The 12,138-nt window shown below is 40.4% G+C and overlaps 1 protein-coding gene across 8 annotated transcripts in view; it reads right to left on the bottom strand.

Annotated features, from left to right (window-relative positions):
- The window catches only part of cep112 (centrosomal protein 112), a 124,647-nt gene that overhangs the window by 90,702 nt on the left and 21,807 nt on the right, over positions 1-12,138 (bottom strand). For 7 of the 8 annotated variants that reach the window (XR_010093813.1, XM_063471785.1, XM_063471781.1 and 4 more), the window contains 3 exons: positions 5,885-5,971; positions 1,057-1,156; positions 500-618 (listed from right to left, as the gene is read on the bottom strand). Coding sequence is in view for 7 of the 8 variants with exons in the window: in XM_063471785.1 (XP_063327855.1) it covers positions 500-618; positions 1,057-1,156; positions 5,885-5,971 (306 nt within the window). In the remaining variant the exon portion in view is untranslated. The remainder of the gene's footprint in view (positions 1-499; positions 619-1,056; positions 1,157-5,884; positions 5,972-12,138) is intronic. The other variant, XM_063471786.1, reaches the window with a different exon arrangement.

Consider the following 12,138-nt stretch of genomic DNA (forward strand, 5'->3'; position numbering starts at 1 on the left):
ATGTTCATGAAGTTGAACAGGTGTACCTAATACAGTGACAGTGAGTGCATACTTCCAAAGAGTGGAGTTAATACTGTCTGCTTCTTTAGATAGACAGCATCTCTTTTTGAACAAGGTTAAACATAATTCACATGCTACACATTTTTCTATGTCATCTGAGAGAAAAAAATGTTTCTATAACATCATTCAGCACATGCTGAGCGACCCTGAAGAGATGAGTGTAAATTTCATTAGCATCTTATTGAGCCCCCACAGCTGAGCTAGCTGGAGCTGTAGGAGTGAAAAGACAATTTACCTAGGGCACAGAGCATTAATTTTTCAGCAGTGAAAAAACCCACACTAACTTAAGCACCACATGAAGGAATGAGGTACAGCATAGCCTGGCTGCTTAAAGCAAAGTCTGCTTGTCTCATGCTAACAAACAGTCTTCCTCTGGCTCAGGGCTGCTTACACGGCGTTGGCCTGTAGAATTTCTAAGCCCTTCAACTTATCCTCATACCTTCTTCTCCCACTCGTTTTTTAAAGAGTCGGCGCTCTGATCCGACATCTTCTTCAGCTCTGCAATCTGCTTCTCTTTGCTCTCGCAGATGACCTGGGATTCCCGCAGCACACTTTGAACTGCGGGTGAGCGCAGACACAAAACACACAAAAGAGCAGTCAGGCCCTGCCTCAGGGTATGAACAGATGGACACACGAACAGACATGCACGCACACTTGTGCTCGACTGATGTGCTGTCAGGAAATCAATGACAGTAAAGATTTTGTTTCTATTTGAATGGCTACTATTTCTTCTGTGCGACGCAGTTTTATCATCGGACACTCTTAGAAGCAGACACGTGAGAAAAGAAAGGAACAGGACCAAAAAGAAGGAAATCAAGTATAAAAAGACACATAAGGTTGACTGAATTTTAGATTGAGCAGCACAGCTGGAAAGTGTCACTCTACACCAGTGCAATCCTTTGTGGAATTGCATCTTTTTAGGCTTTTTACTCCAAGTGGCAGAGACACAAGTATAAACATCCTTCATGCTAACCCCGCAATCACGTGACCTCTCACCTTTCTTCTCCAGCTTACGGATCGTCTCCTCTGATTCTTTCTGCTTGGTCCGGTGAAGGCTCTTCATCTCCTCAATCTCACCATTTTTTCGGTCCAGAATCTACAGATGGAGAGGGAGACTGGAGCTTGAACTCACACTGAAAGTGTATTCGGCTGTTTTTCTCTTACTGCAAAGAAAATGGCATCTGTCATAGCAAAGCTAAAGCTATAAAAGTTTTTGCATGCAAAGTTCACAAAGGCTAAATTTAAGTATGCACTATGTGACCCAGATATAAAAAAGGAAAACGCAACCGCCCACACTCAAAGACAGTGCAGAGACCCCAATAACTCTCTAAGATACCCTGGAGTTTTTGACAACCAGTAACACTAAAGAAGATTTTTTATTTTATTTTATTTTTTGTGCAGAGTTTCTTGCTTTGTGAGCTCATGTATACACCCCCCCCCCCCCCCCCCCCCCCCACACACACACGAAAACACATAACAGCACATGCAGCTGAAAGTATTCATACTCTACTACTACTATTACTACTCTTGTAGGTAGGGGTCCCGTAGGAAGTAAACATGAATATGAACATTAATACATCGAAAGGTTTAAGAAAAGAAATTATGTAAATTTATATATGAATATATTCCTCAAGGTAAACATGTGTTTGAATCCGCTGGACTTTGGAGTTTGCATGTTCTTCCTGTGCCTGCATAGGTCCTCTCCAGGTACTCTGGCATCTTCCCAGAGACAGCCAGGTGCTGCCACTCAAAAACATTTGATTGACTGACCACTAGCAAGTGTGATCACCTTTATCAAAGTTTTAGCAGTTTGCTGATCTGGAGCATGCAGATGTGTGTTAAAACAATGCCATAATCTTCCCAGGAAGGTCAGACCACACAATACTGGTCAATACTGCGATACCTACGTTTGGCCAAACAGCATATCAGCACAAACACTTCATACCAACTGCAAAGCACGGTAGAAGGGTGATGATTGGGCTTGTTTTTCAGCCATAGGATCAGGCACATAGCGCAGCCACCATGAACCAAAGTATCCTCGAGGCACATGTGACGCCATCTGTCCGACAGCTAAAGCTTGGCTGAAACTCGGTTCTGAGACAACAGTGATCCTAAGCACAGAAGCAAATCTACAACAAAATGTCTGAAAAAGAAAAGACTTGAGGTGTTGCGATGACCCAATCAAAGATTAGACCTCACTTAAATACTGTGGTGGGATCTTAAGACAGGTGTGCCTAAATGAAGGCCTGCAAACCTCGATGAACTGAAGTAACGATGTAAAGAAGAGTGTGTCAGAATACACTCGCAACAATGTGCGAGACTAATAAAGTCAGACAGAAAACCATTGTTTCAAGCTCATTTTCCTACATGTTTGCATAGAGCCCTATGAAAATATTATTTTTTTTTTTCCATGACTATATTTTAGGTTAATTGGTGATTATAAATTGACTGTTGGGATGAACATGAAAAAAGAATGATTATCTATTCATGAGACTGGCACCCTGTCCAGAGAGTACGCTGCCTCTTGCCCAATGACAGCTGGGATAAGCTTCAGCCACACTGTAACCCTGATATGAAGATACAAAAAATGAGGGAATTTAACGCCATACTAGCTTAACGGTGGTGACGCTTAAGTCATCTGTTTATGGATGCTAATGTAAATTTATTATTAATTTCCTTTTTAAAAAAGACAGAAAAAGAGATTGTTCGTCTGATATGAATCATGTGTTTATCTCATTCATGCCTAAATTAAAGGCTGTTATATGTAGCAACATGAAACACGCTGTATGGCATTTCACTGTATGACTTCATTCATTTCATCTTTAATAAGCACATCCATTACTTAGGAGACTACGTGCAAAGTGTGAGAAATGGCAGCTGAATGAACCACCTGTGCTAAGGCGCGATGAGGTAACTGCATCTGCTTCCTGCTGCCATCTGTATGTAATTAGTTAAATTAGGCCATGGAGAGTTTCTCAATTACTCTGTTGCATAATATGCATATATATGTAAGTGCATTCTGCAACTGGTGAATCTATCTGCTATGCAGATGGTGCCAAGCAGACTGGTTTACTTTACAGACAAAATGAATCCAAACTCAAAAATCCAAGTCTCATTTTATCGAATTCAGTTCTCGTAGTGATATTAAATCATCTATTTGAAATATCATTCTGAACCTATCTATAAGCTTAATGGATTTTTTGGGCTGTATTTTTAGGTTTGGGAGTAATGCCATTAATAAAAGGGAATAAATAGCGTTATTTCAACAACAGATGATGCTCTGGCTGAAATGGACCAGTGGTTATTTTTCCATTAATTCCCGAAGCCCATGAGACTTTAGCATTTTGTTCAATTTAAGTGCACTTATTAGTCCAGTCTGCCATCGTCTCTGTGAGTGAGAGTGTGATGGGAGAGAGATGAAAGGAGGATAGGGTGACTGGAGCAAAGTTCACAGAGCATTTAGGGATACCCATTTTTTTTTTTTCATTTTACTACCCTAGAGGTGTTGTTGTTATTTCCACTGAACAAGCCAATGACACAGTGTCAGTTCCATGGAGAGTGCACCAGACAGTGGGAAATGGCAGCTTTTAGGATGTCCATTTTAGGATTTAAAATACATCCTATGCGGGGGGAAGGGGATCCAGCCTGGCTGGCTTTGACTTTCACCAATACCATCACTGGAAGAGGACAAAATTAAACTGCAGAAGAAAGAACCAACGGAATCTGTAACATATGTAATTTAATCTCAGCGCCATTTATAACAACATATTGTACAGTAAACGGAGATTTGCATGTTAATAACATAAGATGTTCTTCTGCACTTGATTTTATCAAATATTTTGGAACTACTTTCACCATGCTTTGGATTTAAAGCAGTGGGACAACGACTCGTAGCCTTTCAGCAGCCTATACATTATTTATAAGTAGACTAATTAAAACTAAACCTAGCTTGTCCACTTTCCATCCGGCTCATCAAAGTCCACCCCTGAATAACTCCTTTGAAGCCATTATGGGGAATATTGGGTAACATTCAGTGGAAATTAAATTGGACATAAGTTGCAATCTGTATGTAATTAAAGAGAGAAGGGGGGGGGGCAAAAAAGAGCTGGCTGTCATCCTGTCTCTTGTCAAACACTAAGATGCAATGGGCATTTTAAAGTAGGAAGAAAAGTAGAGTGTTTTTTTCTGTTTTATTAGAAGCTTGTGTGGCAGCAAAGGAAAGTCATAGTGAGTACGTGACAGATCCCAGGTGCTTGATCTGCAGCCTAACTGACGGGCACCGACTATAGTGTGAAATAAACCAGCTTTATTGCTATTTTAACCAGCTGACAAAAAGCTTTGAAGAGGTGATTACATGCAGGATGGAGCGCTAAGAAGAGGACAGACTCATTCCTTTACTTTTCATTAGCCACCAAATGAGAATCAAGATCAGTGACGGGCGTAGGTTAAATAGCTCTCCTGAGCACCGAAGTGAGCGGGCCTGTCGAGAAAAGAACTGCACAAACTATGTTCACTCATGTAGAGGGCATTATATTAGCACCAACTTTATATAATTAAAAGTTATCTAAAGAGATGACCATAACAAATACAATCAAAAAGGAGATTTAGCCATGTTCACTAAAGGTCCCTATCTAGATGTCTGGACGTGTAGTGCAGAAATAAACTGCTATTGGATGCTGGTCTAAGTTAACAGAATAATGTAAAAGTATGTTTTTATTCACTGTTTATGCTGTTACGAGTATAACCCCACAGCCAGTATTTTAACTGATGTTAAATGTGATGTGTCTGAGTTTTTCAGAAGCCGATGATTTGCTGGGATTGACCCATTAAACAATCTCTATGATTTGCAGAGAATGGTCCAAAAAGAAAAAAGAAAAAAAAAAGAAAAGAAAATATCCTGTGAGCAGCATTTTTTTGGTTAGAATTACCGTGTTAATGTCAAAGGTCAAGGAAAGATGGCCAGACTCAAATAACCACTAGTTATAACCAAAGTATGCACAACAGCATCTCTGAAATCACAACACACTGAACCTTGAAGCAGATGGGCTACAGCAGCAGAAGACCACGCCCAGTGCTACTTTTTCCAGCTAAGAAAATGAAACTGAGGCTACTATTTACACGGGCTCACCTAAATTGGACAACAGAAGATTGGAAAAATGTTGCCTGGTCTGAGGAATCTCAGTTTCTTCTGCAACATTTAGGTGGTGGGATCAGAGTTTGGACATGGAGAATACGAAAGCATGAATCCATTAAACATTGTATGAACAATTCAGATTGGTGGTGGTGGTGGTGACAACTGACCATTAAACCCCACAGCCTAGATGAGTATTGTTGCTGACCATGTCCATCCCTTTATGACCATGTTGTACCAATCTTCTGAATGCTGCTTCCAGCAGGATAATGTTCCATGTCACAAAGCTCAGTTCTCAAACTGGTTTGCTGGACAGGACAAAGACTTAATTGTACTCAAATAGTCTGTCAGTGTCAATATGAATCAAAATCTCTCAGGAATGTTTCCAGCACCTTGTTGAATCTAAGCCACAAAGCATTATGGCAGTTATGAAAGCAAGAGTATCCAACCCAAGACCAGCTACAGTAGGTGTACCTAATAAAGTGTCCAGGGAATACATGTTTGTCACTTCCCTATAAGAGCTAGCTAAACACAGGTCAATAACTGCCATAATTAAAAATATCCAAACAGCTGGAAAGTTACAATAATTGATTTATTTACAAAGTACACACTAAGCAAGGACTGTGAAATATCTTTACTGGTAGGTGGTGCTGACAGAGTCTTTGCAAACTTTGCAAAAGCTTTTGTTCTTACTTTCTCAACCTCTGCATCGTGTCTCTGCTGCATCTTCAGTTTTTCCTCCTGGTGCTTGGCCTCCAACACTTTGATCTTCATCTCGGTCTGAGAACAAAGAGAACCAAATGCCATATGTAACATTTACAACACGTTTAACACCATGATTTAACTTTTGTCATCCTACCACCAAATATTATGAGCAAGATATTTTGTTAACCACTAAAATCTGTGTCCCAACTGTTTTACAGACACAACACGGAATAACAGAGTCTGTCTGTCAAAGGTAACATAAATCCAGATGATACAGTGTACAGCATCTCACAAACAAGTGCAGCTGATGATCAAATAAAACCACATTAAACCTAAAAAAAGAAGATTTTTCCACACACAGAGAGCTTCAAATGTGCCCAACTGTTTGCGCTGCCTATCTCTGTGTACACGTTTGTTTACAATAAACAAAGTAAAAACCTGTTTGTGTGTATTTATCCAAAGTTAATCATGCAGAGAAAGGCTGTTTTCATTCAAACACTGTTTTCAAAGGATCAAAAGTTCAACGTTGTCACGAGCATGTTGGAACAAATCTCCTGGAGCTAGAGGACGTTCACACACCGAAAAACAAAACCCTAATGATTCGTCACTTTCTGTAATTGACTCAAACAAAAAAGAAGAAAAAGAAAAAAAATCTATGTGTTTTTCATCTTCAAAGAGCCATTAATCATCACACGACTGCATCTGTCTGGAGAGAGACAAAGCTACAGAATGACAGCTTTTTGACAAAACATGTAGTTTCTAAATATTTAGTGGCTTAAACTTAAGCTAAGAATTTATTGATTTGGAAAGCTGTCTCAGCTTTATAAAGATATAAATGTGCTTTTTACACACTTTCAAAGCTAAGAAAAAAAAACAGAAAAAAAAGAAGAAGAGGACACTTTTTGATTCACAGCCTAGTCTTACCAATAAGATGTGAAAGTATGAGCGGATAATACTCTAAGCCTTACAGTATTAAGGAATTTGTACTTACAGCTTTTGACCTGTGCATCTGTGGTCCAAAACACACTGTACCCTACCACTATTTAGCTGCCGCTAGTAACAGTGATCATCGTTTTTATGAAAACACTCACTAATAATTACCTCAGAGATGGAGGTTATGTTTTTGGTAGCGTTCGTGTGCGTGTCATTCTGTCTGTAAACAGTATAGCTCAAAAAGCTTTGAATTCATTTGTTGAAGACTTTATAAGGACGTGAATTGGGCCTGTGTTAACAATCTATTAAAATTTAGCTTACATCCACCAACTCCTCCCATTCACATGGATATCAGAACGTTACCCAGGTAAGTGACACACCTGGCCATCCATGTGATATAAAAGGAAATGTCATTGATCAGACCAGGCCACCTTCTTCCGTTGCTCCGTGGTCCAATTTGGATACTCAATTTTTTTTTTTGCACTGGACTGGGGTTAGCAGCTATGCAGCCCCACACACAGCAAACTAACACATTTCCATCATAACCAGCATTAACCTTTTCAGCAATTTGAGCTATAATAGTTCGTCTGTTCGACTGCACTGCGCAGGAAAGCCCTCGTTCATCACGTGCTTCAGTGAGCCTTGGCTGCCCATGACCCCGTCGCTGGTTCACCACTGTTGGACCACTTTTAATAGATACTGACCACTGCAGACCAGGAACACCAAATATAAGCTGCAGTTTTGGAGATGCTCTGACCCAGTTTATTCAGCCATTAAATTTGGCTGTTTCAAACTTGCTCAAATCTTTACACTTGCCTATTTTTCTTAATTTCAGCATCAATTTTGAGGACAAAATGCTCACTTCCTCCCTAATATATCCCACCCACTAGTATGTGCCATGATTAAGAGATAATAAGTCACCTGCCATATGTCATAATGTTATGCCTGACCTGTGTAAACGGGTCCTCCTACCCATTAGAATACACATCAGTTTAATGGTAAAGTAATATTTTCTGCGAATAAAGATTTTTGTTCCCAGGCCTTCACCAGTACCAGCTTGGAGGCTGCCAATAAGAATAAACCCACAAAACACATAATCAATAAAACATATCAAACCTCTTTGTGAGAGCGTTAAAATTAAACATGTGTAAACATAAACTGGCTGGATAAGTAATGAAGAGGACCTTCATTACACAAACAAACCAGGATTTTCTATAATTAGCTACTTTTGGCTACTCCCTTATTTACAAGGGGTCACTACAGCAGGTAACTTTGCATGTTTGATTTGGCAGATTTTTACAACCTTCCTGGTGCAACAACCATACAGATTTGTCTCTCTTTTTCCCCTCCCTTTCTGGTAGACAGGATGACCTTGCAAAGGCTGACGTCAATCCGTCACATGTAATGGAATAATAATGCTATTTTTATTCCACCTTTGGAAAAAGAATTTCTCTGATTTTTCCTAGTTAGATTGCTGTTAAGTGCCAACAACACACAACAACACACAGAGGGACAAAGAAAGTCTTTGACACAAAGATGACTGACCATTTCCTTTGATGTCCCTACTCATGTTTAGTCACTGTCTGTTCTGGTGTCTTAATCAACCCTAAAGCAGGGTGACAGTGTTCCTCCTTTGAAAGTGCGGCTGTGTGTATGACTATGTCAGCAGTTATAACGTCCCAGGGCTAGATCTTGTTTGTTCTAGTCATCAAAAACTATTAAGCAGAAAATTCCCACAACATTACTTGGCACACTCAAACCACATTAGACCTTCGCTCTTGGTGAGAATCAAAGGGAAGTAACTGTGATGTCTGAGTACAGACATGATTTAACTACACAAGTGTTTAAGTGTACACATACAATACAATAAAAACACCAACAACATACTGAACATATAAAAATTATAAATACATGTCGGCAATTCACTTTACATTGAGAGCCGTGTTAAAAATAAAATTCCAACTAAAATACTTGAATTGCCTTCTAGACGATTCTCCTCATTATTGTATTTCAGCTACACTTAGACACTGTATCCTTGACAAAGCTCTGTTAAGTATTCTGCTTCTTTTTTCCTTGATTTACTGCCATTTCTTGTGCAATTGAGGGGACCACAGGAGACGTGTCAGAGAAGAAAGGAAAAGGCAAAAGAAAAGGAGGGGGGTAAGAAAAGACAGAGGGAGAGAGGTAGCAGTGATTGAAAAGCAAAGGAGTTAGTAGAGACCTGATTCTGCCCTCCCCCCGTCCCCTCTACTCCCCAAAAAAAGAACGTGTGGGGGTGTCACTTTCTCATCCTCTGTTCAAATGCTCTTTGGAGAAAGTTTGCCAAACTAGATCAGGGGTGTCTGAAACTTGTTTATAAAAGGCGTCGGTGAAGGAAGGAGGAGGAGGAATGTCGTACACCTAAGGCTTTTGAGACAGCTTCAATCAGCCCAACTGGGTGGTACAGCTTTTTCCCTTTTCTCTTCTTCAGAGTTGTAGCGAGCGCTGTAAGATGCCATGTTTTTTGACACTTCGCTCTTGAAAGGATGAGAGGCTAGAGAAAGAGAGAGAGACGGAGGAAAGAAAGCGAGGACGGGTACGAGAAAGGGAACGAGGTTGCTTTTTCTGCTCTCGAAACCATCGCGGGGTCAGGGCCTTTTCCCCCGGGGGGGACGTGTTCACAAATCGGCTGCTAACTGTTTAGGCTCCACAAAGCAAGGTTGCATTTGTGCATTTCCTTCATCGCGCTTGAGATGTACAATGTCCCGGTGCGTCTTTCATCCTCAGTAAACACAGATGCTCTAGGATAGTCGGTATACAGCGCTGTACTATCTGCTGAGGAGCAGCTAGATGCCATTTCCACAGTCTGACAAGAAGTTAATTTACTGTAGTCTGTCCAGATTTTAAGGCCGGATAAAAACTTTGGCTAAAATTCGACTCTGACATGTGGGGAAATAAATAAATAAATAAACTGCAGCTCTGAATACAGAGTAAGTAAACACACTACTTAAAAATTTCTAACATGAAAACATCAAATACGCAAACTCAAACGCAGAGCAGTAACTTCATCATCTTGGAACACTGCAGATCCTTTATATCTTCTAGCCTGAAGCGCCATACTGAACTAGTCCCTTTAAAAAATACTAAGACTCACTAGGTTACTCTTTTTTTTTTTTTAGCTTTGAAAAGCGATCAGATAAGGCAGGCTATGGCCCTCTAAGTCAAAGGCTGTGAGCTCAAGCTCCATCCTAAGGGTCTTAGAATAGAGAGACTGCATCATTATGGCATCAGAAACCAAAGCGTACTGATCTTCAGTCAGGGAATTGTGACCATTAGAGCGGTACTGCTTGACACTAACACACTGCCAATCCCTCAGGTCAGGTACCAAGGGGGGGACGGGTAGTTTGTAGACGGCATGAACGCACAAACGGCAGAAGAAAGTCTGGGTATTTTAGTCAGTCTGTCAGTATGTTCCATAATTACAAGACTTAGGCCTATGTATAGCGAAACCTGACTCATCAGTCGACATTTAATTGAATTTCCAAATAAAGGCCCAGCCCTCTTAATGCTAAGCACTGCTAGAGCGCGCTGTAGGATTAGCAGGACTTTAGCAGGACATTTTCCACATTTTCCCCTGTAAGTGTGCACATATGTATAAGCTAAGTTACTTAAAGCAATGGCAGCTTGCAGGGAAGTTTCTCAGCTGCCACTCATTGTTCCACAGGGGAAAAAAAAAAAAAAAAAAAACAGTCTGCATTTTTAGTAATGCAGTCAGTAGATTAGCAGGAGGATGAGCTTGGTGTGAAAGCTGAGATGTTCGTTAAGCTGCCACCAGCTTAATGGCATGTGGCGTGTATAACACTTTAAACCTGGGTAAATTTCCAACTATGCTTTAGGGATTACGGGGAAGTGATGTCACTGTGATTTCCCAGACCTAACCCAGACAGTCACGGAATAGCAGAGCCGGACAAGATTACGAGAAAAGTTTCTGCATGCCGGCAAAGTCAAAGGGCAACATGGGTTGACTACGAAGAAGGTGCTTTACCCGTACAAACCTCGCAGTCTGTAGATTCAATGTAACAGCTCATGTTTGACTCTTACCTTTCGCTTTAAGTCTGTGTTTTTTCAGCATTTTAAATACCTCACTACAGTGGCCACAGACTGGTCCAAAACACAAGCTGCAGCTTAATACTGTGCCTGAATAAGGAACTGCTCATGGTATGTCTTAAACAGTAGCGTTCCATTTTTTAAATAAATAGTACAAACAACACTCCCATCATCGGGTAACTGACTGACTTTGAAATTCACCTATGTGGTACTTTATGCTACGGTCACACTAGGCCAAATAGTAGCTAGATTCTGCAACACGATCATAAACGACTGCGACTGTGCGCCTTTGAAATGATTGAAATGGACTCGGACCGGGTCAGCTAACAACTCACAGTTACCTGCTGTCTTCTGAGTTACTTTGGTGCATCAAGACAGCGATACAACAGCAATAAGACAGATTCAGTCTGCTATCAGTTTGCGACTGGATGGGGTCAAGTTGGAAATGACACGTGTAACTGTGATAATGTGGCGGTTAACTGTGATACATTGGTGAAAATTGCAAATCTTTTATCGTCTACATACACAAAACTTTGCACTAATTGTTTACAATCAGATTCCAGCCAGAACCCCACAGATCTAAAACAGAAATTCCTCTACAAATATCAAAGTATCCAGAGAAGGACACGTATGAGTGCAACAAATTACAAATTGTTGGTACCAAATGCATTTGTTGTCCATCCATAATGTATTAAGCCTAAATCACATACGCTTATATTTAACAATCTAGATGCACTTTTCTTAGGAAACCATAGTCTCAGTACAAGTTGAGACTAAGTGCAATGGATTTCCCGAACTTTTAGTATTTCCCACATTGCTAGCATGTAACCTCGGTAAACGGCCGGCGCTGTTTCCCATGGCTTTCTTCCTAAAAATCCATGCTCATATTCAAGGCCGTTCACATATAAACTAAATCTCACAGCTCACACCAGTGTCAGACTCGTAATATACTGTGCGCACCAAAAATACTAAGCATATGCTCAAATACCACTTTCACAAGCATCAAAAACACTGAATGTCATAAACATTACACTACACAATTTATTGACGGACAATTATGACGCACTGCACTAGATCACACAGGTGTATCTAATAAAACGGTAACTCACTGCATTAAATATGTTCTGCTGAGGTAAATTTATATTCCCACCACACACGGCTGTATGGAGCCAGTGAGCTAGTCTGAGGTGGGATCAAACAGCATAGGACGTGGCTTTAATGTT

This window comes from Pelmatolapia mariae, linkage group LG4, assembly GCF_036321145.2.
Source record: "Pelmatolapia mariae isolate MD_Pm_ZW linkage group LG4, Pm_UMD_F_2, whole genome shotgun sequence".
NCBI classification, from domain to species: domain Eukaryota; kingdom Metazoa; phylum Chordata; class Actinopteri; order Cichliformes; family Cichlidae; genus Pelmatolapia; species Pelmatolapia mariae.